At 40.5% G+C, this 26,556-nt stretch overlaps 1 protein-coding gene across 4 annotated transcripts in view; it reads right to left on the reverse strand.

The window, feature by feature from the left end:
• Positions 1 to 5,074: 5,074 nt before the first annotated feature.
• Positions 5,075 to 26,556, reverse strand: part of disc1 (DISC1 scaffold protein) — a 54,434-nt gene continuing 32,952 nt past the window's right edge. For 3 of the 4 annotated variants that reach the window (XM_079687289.1, XM_079687288.1, XM_079687287.1), the window contains exons 10-14: positions 25,694 to 25,754; positions 17,517 to 17,760; positions 14,092 to 14,136; positions 9,240 to 9,358; positions 5,075 to 6,688 (exon numbers count right to left, since the gene is read on the reverse strand). In XM_079687289.1, the coding sequence (XP_079543415.1) occupies positions 6,478 to 6,688; positions 9,240 to 9,358; positions 14,092 to 14,136; positions 17,517 to 17,760; positions 25,694 to 25,754 (680 nt within the window). In that variant the 3' untranslated portion in view covers positions 5,075 to 6,477. Of the gene's footprint in view, positions 6,689 to 9,239; positions 9,359 to 14,091; positions 14,137 to 15,174; positions 15,212 to 17,516; positions 17,761 to 25,693; positions 25,755 to 26,556 lie in introns of those variants that run through there. The other variant, XR_013809278.1, reaches the window with a different exon arrangement.

Here is a 26,556-nt window from a genome sequence, read left to right on the forward strand (position 1 = left end):
AAGTGCCCCACCGTAGATCTAAATAAAGGAGCGCTCCCCCGAGGACTTACCAACAATATGTTTTTCCTCCTTGGACATGGGAGTAAAAATCAATTCTCTGCTGCTTCCGCTGCTGGTTCCGCTGCAAAAAAGAAAAGGGTATCCCATTTCTTTAGATATTAAACATGGAAGCACAAACTTCTCTTGGCCCAAACCAAACAATGTTTTTAATTTCAAAAACAGTCAGAACAGTTTTTTAATGTTTGACAGTGATGTCCCACAAAGGAACGGGGAAACTGTAAATCCTTCGAAAGACATTTGCGTGTCACACAAAGTTCCTCTTGACTTGGATCTCATTACTCTGATGCTTTTTGGCAGAGAAGCAAGATTAAGCTTTTAAAGCGATTGCTTTGAGAAAACCCATTTTGGAACAGTTTGACATGAGCACTTGTTAGACTTCAAACATGGATTAAATACACAGAGTGCGACACTATTCAGAAATATTGATTTCTTATTCAACATGTATTCAGGATATTCCTTCAGCTTTACTCAGAATTGAATTGCAACACATTTACTAATTTCAAGTCTGCTATCTTTACAAAATACAGACAATTTAGCACGCTTTATGTAAAAAAAAAGACTTGTAAACAGAACGAGCTGATCCCAGGATGAATGCTGGAGCCAGCCTTCTTAAGTCATGGGTTTAATTCCCCCCACCACATTCCCTCATACCCCACTCCTATAATAATAGCATCTCTAGAATGCATTTGCAAACATTTGTATTTGTAATATTTCATGTTTACACGGTAAAAATGACATGTGATTAATTTTTCTATTACATTTTAGCTGTATTTACATCACAGCAATGGATTATTTGTTCTAGATTTCACTGTGGTTTCAGGAACAACATCCATCCTATATATTCCCACTACATTTATAATCTACATTTCAGCTAGATTTGTATTGCTCCGGTTATGAGGTTACATTATGATGTATGCCTTCTCAAAAGTGTAACTAGATGAAGAGGCTACAGACAGATGCAGGTAGAGATTTATGTATTGAAGACAACATTAAGGAATTCAAGTAATTGTTGTAATACCCCCTTTTTAGTATCGCAATATTTAGCAAAGCCACCTGAGCAATATGACCTCTAATGAAAGCAATTTGCACTCACATTAGTAATTCTTCCATTTAAGTTTTGAGTGAACTTTCTTAATGTCGTAGAGACAAAGCAAAAAAAAAAGAAGATTGTAGTAGCCTTGCCGATGAATTTAGCACTACAAACACCACCTCAAGTGAGTTCGAAATGTATTTTGTGCAGTTCAGGAAGTGTGCATAAAAGTATGTTTATGGAGAGAAGACTGGTTATTGGGACAATGCAAAAATAACCTGAATATTGCACCAGTTCTAAAAAGTACGATACATAAGTTAATGTGTAGCAGTGTCCCTCACATAGAAGAATATTATAGAACTAGGGTGGGAAATATTATCAAAGCATCATGTGGCGTGGTGATATTAGCATGTGCTAAGACATCAGATGCTAAACCATACATCAAATCTGCAAAGATAGCCATACCTATAAAGCTCCTTATGCAGTATTACGTTTGCCTGAGGTTCTTTTTTTGTCCATTCAAAACGAATAATTCTTAATTGATGTATTCTAAACAAATGAAAGCTGAAAATACACCACATATTTAATGCTATAGCAAGAAAATGGGAGATAAAACATTTACATTACAGTACATTGCATTTAGCTGACGCTTTTATCCAAAGCGACTTACAATAAGTGCGTTCGACCAAAAAGATACAAACTTGAAGAAAACAGAATCATATAAGTACATCAGGTTTCATAGAGCTAAAACATTTCAAGTGCTACTCAACTGGCTTTAGATAAGCCAGCCCTTTATTAGTATATAAGTGCTTTGTTACATGAATTGGTCGCCTCACTGTTGTGCCGTATGTTCTAATAATAAAGCTGGAAAGGAGTTTTAAGAGCTTATTTTCATGGTGCTAATAAACAGTAATGTTCTTCAGTGGCCTTCTACTCAGCAAAGTGTATTCATCAGCCAGTTTCCAGTGGTTCTTTCAGACCCTTTCATTAATAAGGAATATCAGAAGCTTGAATCATCAGTGATTTAAATATCTTTTAATTTGGCTTTCTGTTATTTTTTCCTCAGGGTCTTCCTGCTCAGATAGATCGCATGCAGGCTAATATTCCAAGTTCAGTCTGAATGATTAAATAGGTTTAATGAGTAATACTTCTGATTGGGTTTCAGCAGAATCAGTATCTCTCCCTGCACATGTCGAGGCACATGCTGCACGCACACTTTATTCCACTTTGTTCTTTCAAACTCCTGGGTTTTTCTAAATGTCTCTCAGTTCTTCCATGTGTAATTTCTGAAAGGTCAAGCGCTGTAAATTGGACATATCAGAACGCAGATGAAAGTACATCTGTGCGTACGCCTCTGAGTGCCTTTTCTCCAATCCTGTGATTTCTCATAAAGCCTAAGTGATGGAAATAGTCTGTTTCTGAAGAGACTGCAGCTCCCAACGGCACAGTGTTTATAATTAAGTGTGATTTCCAACGGCAAGATCAGCCCACCGGAAAAAGAGTAACGCAGGCCATTTCCTGTTGTCTCTGCTCAATGTGCTGTTTTTCATTTGTGCCATACTTCCTTTACAGATAAATATGCAGATTTTGAGTTGGGAAGACTTGCAATCAAATGATTAAAATGATTATTAATTCCACAGGAATTTCCTTTCTATTTAATTGCTAAATTGAATTTATTGAACAGTTAAGTGAAATACAAAGTGAATTCAAATGAGCGCTAAAGTAAGGTACGGTGAGTTCAGTGTCCAGTTTTGCTCTGTACAAAAACACCTCTCAGGAGATTTAACTTCACTGACTCAAGGACCAGAACTGACATGCAGTCGCTCACACATAGCAAAGGTGTCAGTTTCAGAGGAGCATACAGGGATCCCTGAGAAAGTCAAATGCATGAGTACAGAAAAAAGAGCTCAATTTGCATTCATTGGATGTGTCTGTCGCTAGCGAGAGGAAAGTCTGCGGCATGATCTATTATTCTCCTATGGTTCAGAGAGTTTGTACTTGTACCTGTCAGACAACATAACAACTCAGCAGGGAATCAAATAAACAAATCCAAATCTCAAACCCAAATCCCCCTGATACAGACACACTCCTAAAATCATTCATTCAGTCATTAAATATTATTCATAAATCCAGAGAATTTTGTGAATATGGAGTGGAACATCACTTGCATGTTATTTTCTGATGTTGATTTCTTTTTCATATTTAAAATAATAGATTAGTACTGGAAACATATATCACCTCACTGGAAAATGTATAAAATGTCATTATGTGGACTGTATGATTTATTAAATGTAAAAAGTCATTTTCTGCACTAACAACAAAACTGCCAAGCGACCATCCAAATTGACCATTTGCCAAACTGCTCCCCCGAACATCAATTGTCAAAGCTTAGCAACCGTAACTAAGCACGGCAGGTCTGTCAAGCTTTAGATTTGTCCACATGTCAGGTGGTTTGCATGAAGCTGCTGAGAAGCATTTTTTTTGCCTTGGAAATGTAGCTTTAGCTATAGATTCTGAGCACAATAATTAATATTTTAGGAATCAAATGCATAGTCTGAACTGATTTTTTAGAGTGTTGTCATTTTGAAGTCTGGAAACATATCAAAGTTAGCTAGAGACAATTTTTTAAAGATGACATATCATGCTCATTTCTCAAAAAAATTATTTTCCTCAGTGTCTTTAGGAATATACCTGTATTCACACTCTGTCTGTAACGCTCGGTTTAAGCACCTGTCTCTTTAAGACCCCTCCTCACAGAGCCTTATTTGCTCTGAATTGCTCACTAGAGAAAATATGGTGCAGCATTTGTACAGATAGTTCTCAAGCCCTGGGTGGATATACTCATTTCTGGGGTTGGTTTATTTTACCGAGCCTACATGGGACATAGGAAGTAGAGTCACATCTGAATAGCTTGTTGATTCCAATGGTTTCGGACCCAGCAAGAAATGACTGATTTCATAGTGTGTGTGGGTTGGTAATCCAGATAGCAAAATGTATGTGCACAAGCTCTATGAATAGTTTTTCATTATTCTTGAATCAAATAACACTAGGTTAAATAGATATACAGCTGATACAAATCTGCAACAATGTAATTTAACGACAGTGGTAATTACAGCCTGCTTTTTTCCGCCTCTATCTGAAATAAAGGACCCATTGTTTTAAAGAAAACCATGAATATCAAGTCGTAAATCTACCACTGACATCAGCAACAGGAATTAAGTGGGGGGCTGGAATATATGGAAAGAGAAAAGATTATAATAATACCATATAAAAAAATTAATGTACACTCGCAATATCATAGCAACCACCTTGCAGAGACAAAGGACCTCAGACTGCATGGTGCTTTATTTTACATCAGGAAACATCTTACCCAGCTGTATCTGCCTGCTGAAAACCATCTAGGCTTTTCTCCGTGGCCATTTTATGAGCAAAGTGACCATGCAGGGCACCGCATGACACAAGCATAGATTCAATTATGAGGTGGGGGTGATAGACAGGAAGGTGTGTGTGCCAGGCTCTGTCTATACACAGCCTGAGACTGATAGATGTGGAGACGTCTGGCCTTACAACTGCTACCTGGCTGTCAGTTCCCATTGTGCTGCTGGAAAAACCCTGCACACTCAGCTGTGTTTACAGCCCAGAGCACAAGACTGCAGACACGCCCCTGAGGATCCCCCAACATCGCCCTGCTCCAAAAATACAGGGTGAATTAGATGGAGACAAAGCACCATAAACCCATTTCCCCCCATGTCCTCTCTGAGGCTGCCTCCCAATTAGCCACACCAGCGCTGCTGAGGCGAGATAACAATAGAAGCCCATGTATCCCCTAAAGACCTCACTAGAGGACCTTTATTACCGTATTGATATCTTCTACATGTCACTGCTGCCCCCACTTGCCTGGCAGCATGCCCGCACATTTTATATGAGGGGAAATGAGCAGAGGGGCTGTAACTCAATACAAGAAGAAAACAGCAGGACACAGCATTAGTCTGGAATGGTACATGCTTTAATTAGTGAGATGCAGTAAGGAATAAATATAAAATATGATACAGCAAGCTGCACAGTAAATTAAAAAAACTATTATTATGGGTGGAATTACGAAAATGTTTCTTGCAAAAGTAAACAGACACCCAGTGGTATGAATAACCCTTTTCTGAGCTGACATAAAGTAAATAAAAACACTTGTCAGTGGCAGAAAAACTATTATTTAAGTAAAAGAAACAGCCGTTGCAAGCACTTCCACTGATATGTTATCCTTCAATACTTCCTTCATGCATATGCCACAATTTCACTATTGTGACTGATGTATTTTGAAATACAGAGCATCCTTTTAAGCATACAGTGCTTTAAGACAGGAAGAAAAATTGAAATATTGCATTTTCAACAAGATGAAAACAATAAAGTGTTCAAGTTAGCTCACATTCTGTAGCACCACAAATGAGTTATTTCATGGACAAAATTACATTTAACTGAAGTCCAATCGTACGGAAAACACACAGTGCCTAGCTGACCTAAAAAATAAGCATACATTTAAGTTTATGTGCACGACTGTTACCAGTAAAAGACGTTTTGGTTGTCCACCCTAAACCAATGAAAACAGGTGGTTTTGGTGATTGATTGCTCATTTTTCAGCTTGAGTTGGCTATTTTAAAACATTTGTATCTTCTGTTTTTTTAACGAATTTTGATACAATTTTAAAGCAAGACTATGTAATTTTTGAAAGAAGCAATAACAAATTCATACTTGGACAACAAAAAAAACATGAGAAATGCACCACAGCCTTGTTCAAATCAATACACAGGTTTCGTTGATGCAACTTTTTTTTGGCTTATATTTTAATTTTTGCTGTGTACTGTAACTAACATTACTGAGCATTTTCTGTATGATCAAAAGTTACACAGTCTCACTTTAAAGCTGGCTAATCATTTCTAACTTTTGAGACTCAATTGGATTGTTAAGGAAAAACCCTTAATAATCAAAATGATCACCTAAAATGGGAAATGCTTTTATAGTAAACATTGAAAATACAAAATGACACATTATAGCTCTGTAAGACATGATCCTGTCTTCAAAACATCTTAATTAAAATAAATCGCCACGTGGCTTAAGGCACTCTTTACCTGGCTTTGAGGCAACAAATGGCATTAAAGTGTCTTATATTTTGCATTTTTATCAAAATCCTTCATGCTTTTCCTGTTCCATGTATAAAAGACTACAGACTTTTGAAGGCTTTGTTCTGGAACTTTCAGCAGTACCAGAGGCTGGTTGTGAAGCTGAGTGAGGCTCGGCAGTAAATGGATGCGGGGTCACTCCTTCTGCAAAGCTGAGGTCAGACTCTCGGAGAGCCGGTCTGTCTGTGAGTGGTCTTAAAACACACAGCATTCATTTCATATGCCCCAGCTGTCACTGAAGTATTGGTCCTCGTCCTCTTCTTCTTCCTCTTCTTCTTCTTCCACTTCTTCTTCTTCTTCCTCTGTCCCGTTTTCCATGAGGTCGTCATCTTGTAACTCATTCCCTTCCTCCTCCTCTTCCTCTTGGAGCTGTTCAAGCATGGTTTGTAAAGTGGCTTTTACTTCCTGAACCTCCTTTTCCAACGACTGTGCGGCACGAGTTAAGGTCACATAAAATGTAAATAGAAAACATGCCAGCAGAAAAATCTCGGGGCAAATGTGACACTTGTGGCCCAGGATGGTTAATGGTAACACCAGAGGACAGACATAACGGGATGAAGTCATCAATCTCCAATTTGGCCACCAAATGGATTACTGGGACAGATCATCAAGTCATAGCCAATTTAACCCCATCCAATTCAGTATTCATGAGCTCATCTCGTCTGTGGAACCGGGAGCCGAAGTGGGGGACCAAACAAACAGACTGCCCAGTTAAATTATTCATAAACCATCGATGAAACGGGATAGAGGCTGTCATCAGTTGAGGGGATTGTTTAACCTGCTTAGAAACTCGGATTAATCGTGTGAGTGTCCATCTTAAGTGGCAAATCAAAGGGACGGCTTTGATGGCAGATGGGGCCTGATGGCTAATTTTACTGTCTGAATGGACACAGATTGTCCTCATTCATAATTAACCAACCATAAAAAAGCTTTTCATAAATACTGCAGACGGTTCGCATCACGTTTAAAGCAACATGGTCCAAATGGGACAAAAGTTCAAAATCATGTGATAGATCTTTAAATATTGTGTAGTCATTTTCTGGCTGAATTTGACAAGACAATCTATAGTAATCAGCATTTCGCTGGTCGTTAGGCAGTTTTCAGAAATGAAAAAAAACAAAACAGTATTTTTGAAATACATTTCTCTTCCTCTCACTTCTCTGTCTCAAGCCCATCCCACCAGACGAGCACTGGCTTTCATAAAGTTAATAAAGTAAAAAGTAAGCTGTAGGAGCAGCCATTTAATTCAAACATCATCTTTATGATTGTGAGCCTGATGTCATTATCTAACAATTCTATACAATTATTTTCCTTTTAAGAGAAATTGTTGCTCTCAATCTCAGAAACACTTCTCCAACATATTCAACCTCTCATTTTGATACGTTTGTAATCTTTTTTCCAGGTTTCTTTGCAGTGTATACAGTTGTTGCAAAAGCTGAAATAGCTACTTTTAGACTATCAGGCTTATACCGAAGAGATGCTAACACTAATCTGAGTTTGTAGCCGCCAACGACACGCTCTCCCTGAAATGGCCTGTGATTGTCCAAATCTCCAATTAATGGGCTAGATTTTGTAAAGCCTGAAAACAAAGCCAAGAGGAGATGCATCAGTGTAGTTTTTAGTCAGAATGACCTAATATTGCCTACCTTACCTATCCCATCATTAAACTAACCACACTATATATATTTTTTTCAATTCCAGTCCCCGTGGTTGTTCAATCTACCTCCTTGTATTGAGAGAGGGGACTCAATTAAGACCCTTAGAGACTGGAGGTTTGATTTTCCTGTCACTATGGCAACAGTAATATAATCCTGAGTTCAGTGTATGATCAGTTTCTGCAATCCAACATCAATATTGTGCTGTGTCTTCAGTGTCCTCTAGTGTCCGTGACACTTTTACATTGACTACAAAAGACCGGGATGAATGGCATGTAAGGACACTGCAACCGAGAGGTGGGGAGGGGCGGGCCAATCTGTCTATCACCCTCTGCCAGGATGCACTGATATCATGCAAACAGTGCAGGAGCCTGTACTGACCCCTGACAGCCCAGCAGGGGACAGGAATCTCTAATCGGATGTGAAAAAGTCCGGCTACACTTCGACAGAGAGTGAAGGGTGTACGCCCGGCATAACGCACAGCTTTTATAGATCCTAAAATGAAATAAACATCATCAGATTAGGAAAGTATTTCTGGCAGCCGGTGATTAAAGGAGAGAAATAGGACGTGACAGAAAATTAAAAACCGGTGAGATGGCAAATTATCTTCATCTTGGTGTTGAAATATTGCCTTTTCTATCCGTCTTAATAAGCTCACAGTGTAGAGGGGAAACGCGGAGGGAGAAAAACACACTAATCTATTTCCAATCATCTTTCTAATTAGCGCGGGAAATTATGTATTGTGACCTGTAATCAGCCTCAACAGTTTCATTTGAGTCATTATCATGGATATTGTAATTTCCTCCGAGCCAGATCCAGCAAGTGGAAGTGAGCAGGCAGAGGAGAGGAAAGAGAGGGGGGGGTCAGCAGAAGGATGGACATTACAATATGACGAGGGCAGAGTCATTAGTGACATTCCTCTATCTGTCCTGGCGTTGCCCCTGCCGGCCGACTTTAATCTCAGCCCTTGGTGACTGGCAGCCCGCATCAAGCAGTCTCTAATAACCTTGCTCGGAGTTTTACCATTTCATTTTCCGGTTGGCACGTCCAGCCTGTCAAAGAAAATCCTCTGATCCAAGTTTATCTTCAATTTCCCTTCCTGAATGGACCCATAATGTCAGATAAGACGGGTTCATTTTTCTCAAAAGCTATATTCCCAGAGCAACAGTGAGCCTAGAGGAAGTTCGGGTGTGTACTTTTGAGAGTTGGAAAGCCTCAAGGAAACTAGGTCCTGAAGATGGATGAACAGAGACAGAAACACGAACAGATAGAAAACAGTCAGTTTATATGATGTATGTATGCTTAGAGAGCAGTGAAAGGATATGGGTGAAGGCCTGATCCCGGTTCAGTATGGCCGTCTGCAATTCATCTTCCAAGGTCATTAGTCTGTCACTGATCAGCTCGCAGCGCTCTGTCAGATCTGCAGCCTCACTGCCCTCATCCTGGAAAGAAAAATGGATGAAATGATGGGTAATGAAAGGGAGGGAAGATAAGCAATTGAAGCTGTTATGGAAATAGAAAGGAATAAACACAAGAATCTAACAATAACAAGCAAAAAAAGAGAAATATGGGTTTTTTAAAACAGGTATAATAAGACAGTTGTGTAAGACACTTATAACAATGTGCTGTAATCATGTTTCTGAGCATTGCTATTGCCCATTTCCTCCCTTTTAATATCTCTTGGGACCATGTTGTTGCTCACAGTTAACTTTATGTTGAACAATGCTACAGAATTCACACAACATTATTGTGTCATGTATTGTTTGTGATATATGATAGCATTCAGACAACCTTAATTAGAACAGGCCTCTTTGCAGACATTGTGTCATAGTTTCTTCACACTTATCAAGCGAGGAGTACACAAATGCACTTTATGAAAGCAGACACGATTATGCACAGACCTAATGTTCTCTTCAAACAAACATAGTCTAATGTGACTCATAGCTTCAGGTAGAAAACATCAACTCCCTGCAGCTTTGATGTGTCACAACAATCACTGGCACATCGTGTCTATGGTCTCCGTCCCGGAATAGCACTCCTTCTAGGGTGATGTAACTTCCAAAAATAAATGTACAGCAACACCACGCCTGAGACTTACATCTTCCCTGATGCAATTAAGGACTTAAGCAAGACTTGAAGGCAAAACAGCCCACAGGACAAACGACTTCAAGAAAACATCATGTTTTTGTTTTGAGGCACTTAGATGAATAAACAATCACTGACACAGGTCTATGTGATGCTGGGATCCCTGCGCTCCTATATCAATAAGCTACACAGTCAACGTATAGATTGACTGGGCTGTTTGTTTGTCAAGGTTAGGATCTTCTTTGCCAGATAAGAGCCCCGTGTTTGTGCAGCTGATTGATTCTATACTTTACAGCCTCCAGTCAGCATTCGTGAGTCAATACAAACACAGGATGGAAGACAAAAGCTGGCTGTGAAGAATGACACCTTTGAAAACATCCTTTGGTACACTAACCTTTTAGCTAACCTTTCAGAAGATATTATTTTGCACCAGGTGGTGATAAAAACTATAGAAATGACTCTCTACTACCTCTGCCTTTGTACGATAGAATCTCAGGCATACATAAAAAGCCACGTGGATTCCTGATACACCGCTAATGTTATTAAACTCACTTTTCTGACGCCTGTACGTGCTGGTATGGTTATTAACACAATAATGAGTGAGAGATAGCAGGTAATTGTGCATGTTCCCATGGCCCGGCACTTTGCCGCCCGGTGGGCCATACAAAGCAATGATATTGCACTGGTATTTCACTCAGGGTTGTAATTGTTTAGGCGAACAATAAAGTAGCTGAGTTAATTTAAAACAAGCTTATAATTAACCAGTGTTTTTGTTTTCATAGATTGATGCCCTGCAAGGAAGTGAGCGGGTCCACACAGTGATCAGTTTATAAGACTGTCTATAAGGTCATTTATAAATATGTGCAGTGACAGTATGAGGTCTATCTGTAACTGTGTCCTAATTATGTACTACGCACAACTCAATGGTTTTGGGGATGTTTTCTCACTGGCAAAGTGACATATTTACTAAAAAAGAGTGAAAGAAACTCCTTTCTGTTCTCACAAAGTATCCTTGAGGTCTGACAACCATCTGGAACTGTTTTTCATGGCCCAATTCCATACTAAATACGCGTATAGTATCTAATATTATAGTCTGTATTCAAGAAATCAACATACTTAACGTTTTTATACAAACAGGACATGATACAATACATGTGCTTTTAAACATCGATCAGCCCACACTTAAGAATGTCACTGACAATTAAACTTTGCAAAGAGAAAGCTTTTTTTGTTTTAAAAACTGAATTATTCTATTTGATTTATTTGTCTCACAAGCATTCACAGATGACCACCTTATTTATTATCATTTTTAAATGTATCCTTGTTCAATTTCTTTCGTTAAACATATAAATCAGTCATTAAGTAAAAACTAAGTAACCCCATGTAAAGTGCTAAAAAAAAAGTTGTTAATGCTCACATTCATTGTGGGACAATAATGTCCATCAGAAATTCACTCGAAAATAAAAGATTAATTTTCATAATGAAAGTTTTGAGTGTACTATATTTGATCACTTCTAACTTTGTAACACAATGCACAATTACCGACCATTGTTATAAAATATCAATCTTTTTCTTTGTGAATTTTGAAGTTGCAGTTTGATTGACGTCACTTGTAGTTGACCTAATTACCTGTTAGTTATACTTACTGTAATAACAATATTCTTTACGTACAATTAGTATGGAGAAAGGAATTGTGGCTACGCAATAATCTCCTCGAACATGCTTTCATTATTATAACTACCTGATTAACAAATCTAATCAAAGCCGCCGGATGTACTAAATGTATTTATAGGTGTACGTTACTGTGGATCAGTATGAAGAGGGGGATGTAAGAAAGGACCTTGAGAGGATAAAAGAACAATTAGTAGAGATTACAAGAGAATGGAGTTTTGCAAAGACACACACTTGCACACATGCACACCAATCAATCTCCATTGTGGCAGCAGGGCAGCGGCTTGGCAGCGGCTAAGTGGAAATCATTTACTTAAAGTCATTATGTAAAGTAGAAAGAGGTCGGACACTGAGAGGCAGAGAATCCCGCTCCTCCACAGCGCTATCACAACACCATCAAGACTCAGATAGTATATTTAACAGCCATTACAAAGTGATGCATCAGCTACAGTAAGTTCTCATAAATCCAATGTAATTCAAAGTTACGGTGCACTGTCCCATACCTTGGGCATAAGCCCGAACTGACATTTAGTTAATGTTGCTAAGCCTGTCAAGTTGTATTATATGTAGGTAGATTTACTATCAAACTTCTGACAAACAACTAGTTCTCATACCGATGGAGACGAGCTATTCATTACTAACCAGAGTCAGTAGATTTTCACAAAAAAATAATAAATATAACTTGCTAGCTAACTGGCTTAAAAAAAAGGGTCTTAGATATGCTCTTGATGATAACACATGATACATTTTTCTAAAAGGGGTCAAAAGACACATGAGCATTTCTATGTTTCCTCAGTCCTATGTTCTCTAGGTTATTCTCATTTTAAAATGACAGACCATATTTAGTTTTCATGCATGAATCGTCAATTGTGTGTTCCATTGTGTCAATATGTTGAAATCCCGCTTGCTGATGTTATACTCCTTATAGCATGCCCTCACATTGTGGGGCAAGACAGTTTTTCTTGACTTTAAACATTGATAAATCCCTTCAACAGATTTCTAACATTCAAACGCATTTGAAACATCGATAATTTATTATTCTTTTGTCATTCATCTCATACCATAAAGACTCATGGAGCATAGGAATGACTCGAAACATGTCGCAAGACGTTTGCATCCTCACTAGTTGCTGATTTATTACGACAACATTGAAATAAGTAGTCCTATTGTATTATAGTGGTTAGTTCATCCTAGTATCATACAGCAAGTGAAAAGTAAAGAAAGCAAGAATAGACCTGTATATTGTTCTATCATAACCCTGTTTGGCTACTTAGCCTACAAGGAAGACAGAGGTCAAGTTTTGCTTTTATTGTTGTATTTTCAAGTGGTATGTTTTTAATTTGTTGTGGTCCTGCCTGATGCTCACCTTATTTGATAGCGCCCACAGGATTGTTGACATCCACCTGGATGCATCTTATTATTTATAGTCACATGTATTTTAAAGCTTTTGGAAATGTATTATCTTTTCAATTTACACACGACATCTATTGCATATATGTCCGTCCTGGGAGAGGGATCCCTCTTCTGTTGCTCTCCCTGAGGTTTCCCCAATTTCCCCCCATTAACTGTGGGGTATATTTGGAAGTTTTTCCTTGTACGATGTGAGGTTCCAAGGACAGACGGTGTCGTATTCATATTCTGTACAAACTTTAAGTCCACTGAGACAAATGTAAAATGTGTGATATTGGGCTATATAAATAAACTTGGATCGATTGACTGACTGTTAAGAAAAGGAGGAGCACTAATTGATGATTCTGTTATCTCATGTAATGAGTTACCGTGGGTCGCTGGATGAGCATTGGAAGTATCGCATGGCTAGGTTATAAGCTAGTTAGATATGCTAACATTTGAAGTTTACATTAGAAGAGATTAACACACCATTACGTAATCCATTCCTTATGATTTTGACTCAGGTATCACCTCTATAAATACTCTTGCTTCCACTAAAGCCTTATGCACATTGCTTCACATGTGGAGAAATCTAATGTTATACGATTATGAAACTAGGATAAAACATGTATCAATTTTTTTCAGCCTCACATCAGTGTATTGTAGATTAAAATCCTGTATGGGACACGTCCCTTATAAATACAGGTAGTATTTGGCTACCAGGTGTGAATGAATAATATAAATGTATGAATTTAAAGCAGGGATTTGAGGAATGGATAGTCCATGTTCAGCAAACTCTCCCCTGCTTAAATAAAGGTCCATGTGCAGACTCAGACGTTCAGCGACCAGCCGACGCTCCTCATGGAGATCAGTATTGATCCGAGTGTCCAAAAGGCGACAGAGGTCATGTTTAAGTCGAGGTCAACTAATGGATTGTTCTTTGTCAGAGTCAGCCCAGCGTCGATGCAACTGACACTTTAATTACACTGATAACATTCCAGCATACAGCGACAGTATTATCGTTACCAACCTCTGGGTGAATGTCCTCCATGCAGAACAAAAACTCCTCCAATTTCTGCAACAAAAGGGAAACATTTGTTGAGGCCACACACTTGCTCATGAATGATTGAAAACGCAATTATGTTTGCTGTGTACTGTATGTGTGCAGCATCATCATAATGAGAAGAGGTTGTAATTATTCATCACCAAAACTGAGGAGAAAATAGATTAACTGGCTCATCTTTACTGCAGGTTTTCCATTGTTATTATTCAAATTGTGTAATTGTACATTCTTTACTAAGGAAGCCAGTAATTACTGTACCTATTGGAGGCTAACATTGTTTGTAGCTTCAGGGTGAATACAGAAGAAAGGCAACAACAAATAATAATCATCAAAGTTTTAATTAATATTTTTTAATCAAATGTGAGGTGTTTGTAACTTCACGCCCTCCTCGCTTTGCTCCCCAGTAAACACAACTCTTCGTACAGTATCTGAGATCTTTTTTGCTACAAATTCTTAACCAGCCACACAGATTGGATCTTTTCTCTTTCCAATTACATCCATCTCACAGCAACATGTAATCTGTCCCATGCAGTTTTGTGAAGATTTTCTGGCATCCAACTGAAAATATACTCTTCTTTTGTCTGTGGCCTTGAGATGAAAATACTCTTATCTACCAAACAAGCAGGACATTTGTGATACGTGGGTCCTTGAATATTCTTAAAAACAAAGTAAAAATCGCACTTTACATATGCAGAAAAATACTAAGTGGCGGAAATGTGGGAATAATAGTAGAGGACGTTTTTCTAAATCATTTTTTCATAAGAAATAACTGAGCATGCTATTGCTTCTCCGTCCATGAACTACAATGATTAGTAGTTAGGTAGGTATTATTAATAACTGTATTTTGTGCAAATTCAAAGCAAAATTGTGAGTCATTCTAAAATGTCTAAAATAAGCAGTACTGGTGTTTGGAAATTCTAGGATTTATGCTTGTATTTCTGCAGCCCCAAGATAAACATGTTGCTACATGGTGGGATTCTAGCTTAAAGGGACACAGAAAGTATTGGTGCTGGTATGAGACAAAAGTGAGGAATGGTAGGGCTGTCTCACCTTTTTAGTTCTTGGAGAAATGTTAGGAGGGGCCAGGCTTTAGGAGGAGAAAGAAAAGCAGAGAGAAACAAAAGGGAAAAGCAGAAGATGGATCCATGCAGTTTGGAAAATGCGGTCAGGCAGGGCAAGGAAAGAAGATATTGATGCAAAGTTTATATTTATGTTTGCAGAGAGAGACTATGAGAGGTTAAGAGGACTGTAGGAACTGTAGGATAATTACATATGAGAAGGAAGTTTCACAGCTTGAAGTTTTAAAACTTTCAAGTGGAAATTCTGCCAAGAGCACTTAGTAAATTGACAAATATTTGCTTATGGCCACAGTCCAGTAAATCCATACTGTAAAAAGTACGTTTAAAATTAAAGCCAAGCGTACAAAATATAGTCTCACAAAACACGTCTGGCAAGTGTGCTATTTTTTTTATTATTGCTGGCTGCGTGGCTTTGTTCCTATCTTAGGCGAGTCTGTCAGACTACGTAGGCGGAGGAAAGTGTGAGAAGAGGAGAGAATGAGTTTGACTCTGCCCTGAGGCAGTGGACCTCAACTCACTGTGGGATAGTCAAGCAGAGGGCTTGCAAAAACACACACACACGCACGCACATGCATACACACAAACACATCATTCCTACTAAACGCATGCAGTCATGCAGAAAGAGACTCTTAAATCTGTACAACGTTGAATGAGGCTCTTCAAAAAAGCCAAATATATTTCCAAATGATTGCCTCCCCAACGCCTACATTTTCCTAGTTTAGAAATACCTCCGGGCTGAAGTGTTAATAGTCTGCTGCTCATCTCGCTGTAGCCGACAGACTTTTATGTTCTGACAACAGCTGAACTGAAAATGTCCGCTCCAGTCAAGTGGTAAGACTGACCGAGCAGGCACACTCAGGTTTCACAATTCGGTGAAACAGAAAAAGAAGGGGAAAAGCAAGGGAATCTAAAAAAAGCTGTTCTATATTGACCTTTCAGTGGAAAATAGGTGTTATGTGTAAAAACTATGGAGACATAGTTGCATTATAGGGATGTAACGATACCAAAAACTCACGGTACGATAATATCGCGATAACAAGTCCACGGTACGGTATTTATCGCGATATTGAATAATAAAGGGAAGAAAAAAAGTGATAATTTTTTTTTTTTCAATAAAACATTTTTTTACTCGGAAAATGTTTCTTTATTACATAATAAATCTGATTTTTACAGCCTTTTTGTAGGATAGCAGTATTTTAAAGTGTCAAAAACAAAGTGACAGTAACAGACTGGAACAAGAAAACCAGTGTTTTTGTACCTACTGGTAGGGCTACTACCAAACAAAGTAAGCATTTTCTTTATGCCACTGCATCTCACAAATAAACAAGAACATTTAATAATCAGACCCTGCAATAAAATAAATCAAGTTTCACTTTAGTTTTTCAAGTAACTCAACTCAAACTCACTAGTCACTCACTCAGCATCATCAGACAGGTTTTTAGGAATATGAGAATGTCCACATTTCCAGGTATTTATAAGCTGGGGTGTTTGGGCATTTACAATATCCCCTGCTCTGGAAACAACTCTCTCGCTTAGTACTGATGTTGCTGGGACACCAGTGGTCGCGTTAACCGAATATTTTATTTAACAATGACGGAAAAATCTGAAAGCAGTCTGTCATTTTGACAGATTAGAACAAACTCGGAACAGCGCCAACGTTTCCCCGCAGCGAGGCTCTGGTGTTATGCCGTGTTATGCATGCCCTCCAAAAGGAAATGATATAGTTCCCAAACCGTACTTTGCCGTACAGATCAATACATGTCTGGGAGGTTTTGCTTCACGCTGTGCGCGTCCCGCGAGGTGCATGCACACACGGCATAACACCGCCCCCCGTTGACAGTTCACGAGCATGCTCTATCGTGAACTGTTCAGACCCGACGGGTAATAAGGGATTATGACGGAGATTTTACGATCCTGTCTGTCAAAATGACGGACAGCGAAAAAGTCTAACGCCAGGCTTATTGACATGGCGAGATATAAATATATGGTTGGTACTTGTCAATGTCTCTAGGTGTGTAAATTTAACCCTGTAAATACGATGTCCTTTTGTGTTATCTGTTGTTTTATTTTCATGTTGTAACCTACTTGCTGCCATGTTGGACAGGTCTCTCTTGAAAAAGAGATCGATGATCTCAATGGGACCACCTGGTTAAATAAAGGTTTTTTAAAAAAAAAGTGTTTAAATCTTTTTTTTTTTAAATTATTATTTTTTAAAAATCGCGGTAGATTTTGTCAGTCTCACGACGGTATTGGGAAGTTTATTTACCGCGATACCGCGATATTCGGTATATCGTTACATCCCTATTGCATTACCTTGGTGAACTCTGAGTTCTGTAGGTTAGCCTCGGGACACCAGCGCCCTCCCAACGCAGTCAGCATGGCGCAGTCTTCTTCTTCTTTGGTGCTCGGCTGGTTCGGAGGATAACCTTCTGCAGTGGGTAGGTCTTCCATGTCTCCTCCACTGCAGCTGGGAGTCCGCAGCTGCAGGCCTCGCAGGAACAGGTGACACGCTTCCAGGTCGGCTTCCCAGATCCGCTCCAAGCCTGGGCAGCCACAGCTATAGAGAGAAACAGAACACGATACAATGTGATATAACATATGATATATTATACGAAACATTTGAACTAACAAACAAGAGTTGAATCTCATACGATTTTCAGCCAAGATGGTGGGGAAGATGACAAAAACAGGGATTGAATCATCTCGAATGGAGCCTATTTGTGTTGGGTCACAACATACCAATTATGAAACAAATGTGCAGATGCTCCTATTACTATTTCTATGGATGTCAGTTTTTTTTTAGCCGTGACAAAGAGCGAAATAAAGCCTGCAACAAACTAGGCATTGCATGTATTTAACCTAGCACAGTCAAAGCTAGTTTTGTGGAGTGAAGAGTTGGCAGTCTGCAGTTTTTTTTTTTAAGTTTGAATTTCGGTGCAACCACCTGAGGCCCTTCAGCATACAACCATTAATATGCACAATATCAGACTCATGGTTCAGCCATTATGTGGGATTAGCTCTGGACAGATAGGTAAAGCAGGTATAGCAGTCATATTTGTTACAAAACAACAAAGTTAAAACAGTAATATATGCATATTTCAAATGTCATGTGTTAAAATAATTATTTGACATTTTGGTAAATGCACTTTGTTCCTTTCTTGCAGAGAATTAGATGAGATGATCGATATCAGTCCTCTTTGTCCCTTAAGTATTGACCTGATACACAGACACAATTAGCTTAGCTTAGTAAAGCAAAGATTGGAGGCAGGAGAAAACGATGTTTAACCACATGGGTTAACACAACTTATACAACCTGTATATTAAGTTAATGTAATGTATGGTTTGGAGATATTGAAATTCCTCTACTGACGATATTGCCTTAAGAAAAAGTGTGTTATACAAAATGTCTGTAAAAACAAAAAGACGATGAAATAAAATGTAGTAATGTTAATTAACATATCTTGTCTTATCTTCTTTTTATCATGCAGATAAAAAGTAAGCATGCTCACAAGATTTATAGTTTTGTATCGTATAGAATAGTAAAGAATAGTTGGTACGATGCACAAAATAAATGAAAAAACTGAAAATACACCGAAGTGCATCTGAGCTAAGTAGTTGTAAAGGCACATTAAAGGACATCTTTATTAACATCTCTATGATAAAGCACTGACAAAAGAGTGATGAGGGGAGTTGTAAGTCCATTCAGAGGATGTAATGTGAGTGAATGTCTTCTTTGTAGGCTGCCCTTTTCTTCAAAGAGAAAGAAGAGAGAGCCTGGATGTGATCATCTGTGCTGGGGTCAGTGAGCAGGAGTTCAGGGGGAGGACAGGAACATTGCTTTTTGTTTATCTACTCAGTGAGTTACTATCCGTCATCCTTTCTCACTCTCCCTGCCCTGACCCTTGTGACACCCCCAATGGAAGCTTCAGGAGTAAAAACTGAGGAGGACAATTAAAGCTGTTACATGTGATTGAATGTATTATTCAGAAAATGAGCGACACGGGTCACTGACCGGTAGACTTCTCCGTCCATTGTTCCATTATTTAGGTTGAGCTGGTCCCTGTGTGAAAGCAAGAGTACAGCAGACACTTTTTGGTATCTGACAGTCCAGCATGGTGACGGTTCAGCTGAGGGGAGGGACATTTGTTCTCCATTCATAACATCACTCCTTTTTCACCATTAACGTTAAATGAAAACTCCTGTACTGGCTCAAATTTGAGACCTCTGACCTTTTCAAAAATGCATTTTTATTCTCCTTCTTTCAGTGACCTTTAGATAACAAATCCCCTCCCAAATAACTAAGCTCTTGGGGTACATTTAAATAACCAGTCCCATTGATCTTAACAATTCTGCCATTTATTATGGTTTGAGAGAAATGCAAATGCTAATGTTCAACACTAAAGAGCAGAAATGTATCTTTGCTAGGAGCTATGTATCCAGGAATACAAACTAAAGCTGACAGGATGCAGGGACAGAGACGAGGGTTATGTCCATGCAGTAAGAAGAAGAAATGTCTACAATCTCTTTGTTTTTGCCCATTTCCCAACCCAGGAGGAGGTTCTCTGTCACAATCCGTCATTCTCACATTGACGGATTCCATACTCCAAGCACACAGTTATATACCGTATAAGCCCTGATAATATATTCACTATTTTCACCTGTAGAGTGCCTCCTTGCTGTGCAGTTAGATTTGATAAATTGCTCGTTCCCCATCATACGTAAACAAAACTCAAAAGCAAAAAAACGATCAAACAATAATATTGTTTAATCTCTCCCTCTGCTGCTTCCACTCTCTCACGGTGATGAGGGCCCCCTGAAAATTGAATGCCACTTGTTTTCCAGCCCATCTCCTGCCTGAAAAGGCTGCCAACGCACGCCTCTCAGCCGTTCTCTAACCTTCATTTGGCACATAGACAATAGAAAAATTGCTCCGCTCGGCGCCCTTGCCCTCGCCAATTCGCTACTCAACGCCGCCGCTTCTGAATGCTGCTAAAGTGGGGACGCACCCAGTGAGCCATGCCATTGTTATTTGTCTCTTCTGAAGTGCACACACACAGTTATGGGTGGGCACACATGTGTTAACTTACACACATACTCATAAATCATCCTCTGTGGGGATTCAGTCTGCAATCGTACAATCCTCCAAAAATGTCAAAGCGGGCCTCATCTATCACAATGGCTTCTCTTCAACGACAAACACAATTTGTTAAAAGTTAGTGGCATTGGCATTAGGGTTCTTTGTTCTGATAATGCAGACAACACGTCAGCTTCTAAGCATCTCTGTGATGCTGGCCTCCTGGTGCCCGTCGGTAAGAACCTCGCTCTGGGGTTAATTGGTGGCAGCCGCTCGGCCTGCCATCTGACAGTGGCAGTGTGTGGGCGTGCTGCTCCGCTGACGGCACAGTAATAAGAAGGAGAGACAGGCAGGCACACTCTTTCTACAGTCTCTCACCCCCCCCTCCGACTCCCCCTATGGGACTGCTGACTGACAGGACTGCTCTTTCTCCTTAAGGCATTACGTGCAGACAGGCAGAGGAAGGATTATAAATAAAACTGGTAGGAAGGAGCAGTGGTCCGGTCCTGCTGCTGACAGTAGGTGTAGTTAGACCTCTCCAGAGGGAGAAGTATTCTGAACTCCACCCAGAATCAGATCATTTGTTCAGCTCCATCTTCAGCAGCATCTTCACGTGTCACACATGAAAACAAATGACTAACAGCGTCTATCGTCAGTCACAGCTGGATTTGATTTTTTGCTATCTAAAGATAACTAATTTCCCTGCCTACTACTACCCTGAATAAAAATGAAATTAATGCAACTTTCACCTGTAGTTTAATGCCAGCGCTTCTGATTTCAAGCATCCCCAAAAGCCATGAGCACAATAGAAATCCACACCTTTTAAGCCAAAAGGAGACGTTAACATGTTCGCCTAAAACATGCAACATTTCAAATAACACCTGCCGCGGAGAGGTGCTAATACTACAGGGAAATGCATGGGGGTGACTACCTTATGAGGTGTGATGGTGAACTGAAAGGTTTGTAAGGTGGGTGGCTTGGTGTCTGGGGAGGTTTTACAGCTGAAAGCTGAGCAACCAATGTCCCTTTGTTAGAAACACTGTTGTGTACATTCACTGTTGTGTACATTCACTGTTGTGTACATTCACAGTTGTGTACGTTAAGAGTGATAAGAGAGGGGTTTTTTCACACCCTTCTTCGAGGCTCGCAATTTTAATGACTTCTACACCAGTTGCATTGTGTCCATTAAATATGATAAATGACATCCAAATCTCAACAGAAGAGTGCATACAGTAAATGTAGGAAATATTCAAAATGCATTTCCTAATTAAACATCTACATAATGTATTAACAAGTGTGCGCTGCTGCTAATCTGAATAAAATGTTTTTTTTTGTTCTGGTGACACACTTACAGCATCTGTGCTGCTCTAACATCCTGTTCTAGTCTTTAGCAAAGAAGAGATAATTGTTTTTTTCAACACCATCCGTCTCCACGGAGACGAGACATCTCACCAGTACTAATCTGCCTCTGTCCTCCCTTCTCCCCCTCACCTCCCATCACCACTGCACTCCATCAACAGTAATGTACATTAGAGTGATCAAATTTACAGTGGGTGATGGGTGCATGCGGCTATCCAAATGTGTGTGTGTATGTGTGTGTATGTGCACATGTGGTGACAATTGGCCGTTCAATCTTGCCGAATATGTGTCACTGTGCCAGACTGGGCCTGGGGGGAGCTACTGGTCCTCGCCCGGGAAGTAAAGCTGCATTTGTAATTTGATGTGGACTGCCTCTGGTGAAATACGCTGATGCAAAGCTGGAGAGCCAATGTATGTACAGCATATAGAATGTGATGGGCAGAAAAAGTAGTTTACAGTACCCAATGCCCAAGAAGCTGTCCCTTCAATGTGATTTGTTCTTCAAAAGTGATGTTAGATACATGTGATCAGTTATCTGATGGTGAAACTAAAAGGTAGGATCACAGGATATAAACAACCAGTAGCCGGCCTTTACTAATGCATTATAGTTGTATTAATATTGGTTGACTTAAAAAGGCTTCCTGGATTTAAAATCTCACAGGTTTAGCATTAAATCCTTTACTGATATAGTTATTTAAAGGTCACTAATTTACACATGAAGATCAGAAGTACTCTTTTCATGATGATGTCATCGGGGTTAACTCAGTTTGGGCTTGGAGACTTCTGCCTGTGACCAGCAGCTCTATAGATTGCTCTTAGTCTTTGAAGATAAATTCCCCTTTGGTGGCCACATTTTATCTGACATTTCTAGTGTTCAAGTGTTTGTGACATTGTGTGTTTATGTTATTTCATTACATTATAAGACATGGTATTTAGCCGTTGCTTTTAGCTGTTATACAAACTGGAAGGGTGGAAACACATAGGCGTTTACCAGGCAGGAAGAGTATACACGGGCATTGAGCTGCAATCTGGGAATAGTAATGTGAGACTGACCGTTGAGCGGCCCAGACCAAGCAAGGAGGCAGAGGCAGAACGTCCAAAATACAACCCGGTGTGGGCATTTATTACACCATACATATGATATGACACACACAGCCTCAATCCTGCTGTGGTTTCATTGAGCACAGCCTGCAGGCACCAGGATCTCACACACACTACCACTCTCACAAGACACAGCACCTAAATACACCCACAGACTAAGACACAGGTGAGGGGAGGAGCAAACACAGGGGTACCAGGTGCACACAATCAACAGCCACAGACATGGGGGAAGGGGAACACTTTTAACATAAACCAGCAAACAGAGACAGACAAACTAAAAACACAGACAGATGCACAAAACTAAATTAAATTTCACCACCTACAAAACTACACAATCCGTAACAGAGGCCGAGATCTATGGGCCCAGAGATCACCTCCGTTACATTTCCTTACCCCTCTCCCACGGAAGCACAGTGTCTTGAAAACCTTGGCTTCCCTGCAAGGTTTATGCTTCCCCTTGCGTAGCATGGTTTCCTCAGGGGGGGGCGTGAAGTCAGAAGGAAGCTTCCCTTTCTTCCTTTTGGTGATGCGATTCTTCCTCTCCAGCTGAGCGGGGTCCGCCCGGAACTGCTGACGCTGCATCAGAGTGGCTATCTGCCCCTTCCTGCTGATGAACTCCCTCTGGTGCTCCTCCTTCTCCTCCGTGCTGCGATGCAGGTGACGCTGTAGGCTGCTGTTGACCTTCTCCAGCTCCCTGGCTGCCGCTCGCTCCAGCTTCGATTTTTCTTTCTCCTTTCTGGCCTTCTGGGCCGTGAGCTCTGCCTGTCGCTGTCTCTGTCTGTCCAGCTCCTCCAGCAGCTGACGCTCCATGATGGGCTTCGCCTCCTCCACTAAGCGCATCTCCTCTGTCTGCTCTCGCATCACTTTCCAGTTCTCCGGCAGGATCTTTGATGCCCCAACAGCAGAGTTAGTGCCCGTCGAGCCTTTAGCTAATCGGTCGTCTTGCATCCGGAGTCTCCTTTCCTCTCCTATTCTGGATTCCCGTTCCAGTACCCATGCGAACCACTGCTCACCGGCTGCCTGAAGCTGCAGGAGTGACCTCATCATCTCCCTCAGTTCCTCCATCACTCTCACCTCCTCACTTGGTCAATCCCACTTCTGACACCAATTGTGAGACTGACCGTTGAGCGGCCCAGACCAAGCAAGGAGGCAGAGGCAGAGGCAGAACGTCCAAAATACAACCTGGTGTCGGCATTTATTACACCATACATATGATATGACACACACAGCCTCAATCCTGCTGTGGTTTCATTGAGCACAGCCTGCAGGCACCAGGATCTCACACACACTACCACTCTCACAAGAGACAGCACCTAAATACACCCACAGACTAACAAGACACAGGTGAGGGGAGGAGCAAACACAGGGCACCAGGTGCACACAATCAACAGCCACAGACATGGGGGAAGGGGAACACTTTTAACATAAACCAGCAAACAGAGACAGACAAACTAAAACACAGACAGATGCACAAACTAATAACATTTCACCACCTACAAAACTACACAATCCGTAACAGAGGCCGAGATCTATGGGCCCAGAGATCACCTCCGTTACAAGTAAGATACAGCATATTTTGATAAGTTCATACAGTAGTGCAAAATTAAAGTCATTTGACCACTCTTTTGAGGCTGCCACCAGCAGTTGTATACAATAGATCACCCTATTTGTCGGTCAGTCCAAACATTTCTCATTGTGACCAAGCAGGCCACAACTTGGCATGGCGGTCAAGTGTGTGTGAATTCACAAATGCATGGAGGCATTTGCGTAGTTGGTCGAAGCCATTGCAAGTTTTTCCTGTTGATATAACTTTGCCGTGCACATTTCTTTTAAAGTTTCTGAGTTGGAGGCTTGTTATGGTGTGATGAGTCTATATATGCTGTGGTTGTACCCAGTCTGTAAAATACTTCTTCTAGTCTACCTCTTCTGTCATTGCATAGACAGATACTCTCAACAACTTTCAAATCAAAACACAAAGCGGCCATCTGCCCTAGTGACTGAAAAGGTCCCGGCCTTTCCTCCCTGCTGGGCACTGAGATCGCAGCCATGTTACTCCTTGACCAAGCAGAGCTGCAGCCTGTGTAACCCTCAACAACAAACAGTACTGCAGAATGAGACTGGCTTCTGGCTCCCATCCAAAAGACGTGACCCTGCCTCTCTAAGCATGCAACACAGAAATCCACCCCCTCTCACAAAAACAACAAACAAAAACATGGGGAGAGCAGATAAACAGGATTTCTGAAAATATAGGCTTTTCCAGGCTCAAAACAAGTCTAGACAGAATAACCTTTCCCCTCTGAACGTTTAGGAAGAACAAACTCGGTACAAAGCACACCTCATGTGGTGTACACAAAAAACTCGTATCTATTTTCCATATGTAAAACCGAAATGAATCTTTAATGCTGCAGAGTAAGATAAGTTTCTGCCTGACTCTGTCCCACATGCGCAGTTAGAAAAAAAGTCAGCCTCTCAGTACATCACAATCCTGTTGTGTAACAGTCAGACGTGCTGGGCGACCACCCGCAACACAACAGACCTGTCCTCTGTGATTTAGGGCCGCTGAGACGCAGATAGAAACAGTGGAGATATTTTGATGTTTTGTCTAAAATAGTTTACACAGACGGAGGGGTGGAAACTGAGCTGAAGTGGAGGTATAGAAAATAACAGGTAAAGACAATATGTGAGAAGGTGGGAAGAGGAAGACAAATTGTGCAGGTGAGAGACGGAGTGAAATGTGAGAAAGAAGCTCTGGGAGAAAACGGCATAATAAAAAGGTGTGAGTGCATGATGTGGCGGCTGAGGTGATTTATTTGGGGGGTGGAAGGGTGGTGTTCTGGTTAGAGGACAGCCAAGGCTGGAGGAATTCCTTGGAGCCTGTTGTTCTGTATATCCGTTTGGTTTGTTTTTTTCTATTATGTTTCTACAAAAAAATTGAAATGGCAGAAAACATTCTTACCTTTGTAATCTGTCCTCCAAAAGCCTGATGTACTCGGTAGTGTTCTCTTTGAGCCGGCTTTCTGCATGGAGAGGAGCAGAGGGAACAACAGCCTGTTACTCATACTTTTATTAGCCATGATGGGGTAACCTAGCAACAAATCACAGCTCTAATACGATTAAAACTGAATTGTCATTAGCTATTTTATATATGGGCTGTGCCTTACGCTGAGAACCTGCAACAGTGCAGTACAGTACAAAGGCCCAGCTGGCTCTCTCTTAAGACAAACACACAATCGAGGAAAGATCATTCCCACTGCTCCGAGAGGGGATACAATTGGAGACGGCCTGAGGATAAAAGGGGATTCTAACATGGCATAGGTCCTTATACAGCGCCAGATTTTCTGTGCGGCATGAAGTTGGATAGATAGCTTCTGTTGCTTCCTGCGCCCTCCTGCCAGAAGTGAGCTGTGCCTGAGGAGGCAGACGCAGGCTGGCTGGGTGTTAGTCAGGATGGGGAGGAGGGCAATCTGAACGCCGCTAATGAGCTCATGTATGAAACATGAGAATATGCCCCCCGCAGCGGCAGGTCTTTGAACACAATAGGATGCACTTATATCAAATTGTGGGGTGCATATATATGCGCACACAGGCTATAATGTTTGATACTACCCTCCTCCTTCTTCCCACTGAAATCCACACTCACAACAAGCTGTCCTAAAGAATTTTCCCATCCCAGCATCTGTACAACTCAACATGAGAATTAGTGCTTTCCCACACTCTGGTGGGGTACATTGGGCTATTTTTCAGACATTACTTTATCAGTGCTATTCTCCTGCAAAATATGTTGTACTTTTATCTGTTTTGACAATGTTAAACACACTG

Source organism: Notothenia rossii, assembly GCF_949606895.1.
Source record: "Notothenia rossii genome assembly, chromosome: 6".
NCBI lineage: Eukaryota > Metazoa > Chordata > Actinopteri > Perciformes > Nototheniidae > Notothenia > Notothenia rossii.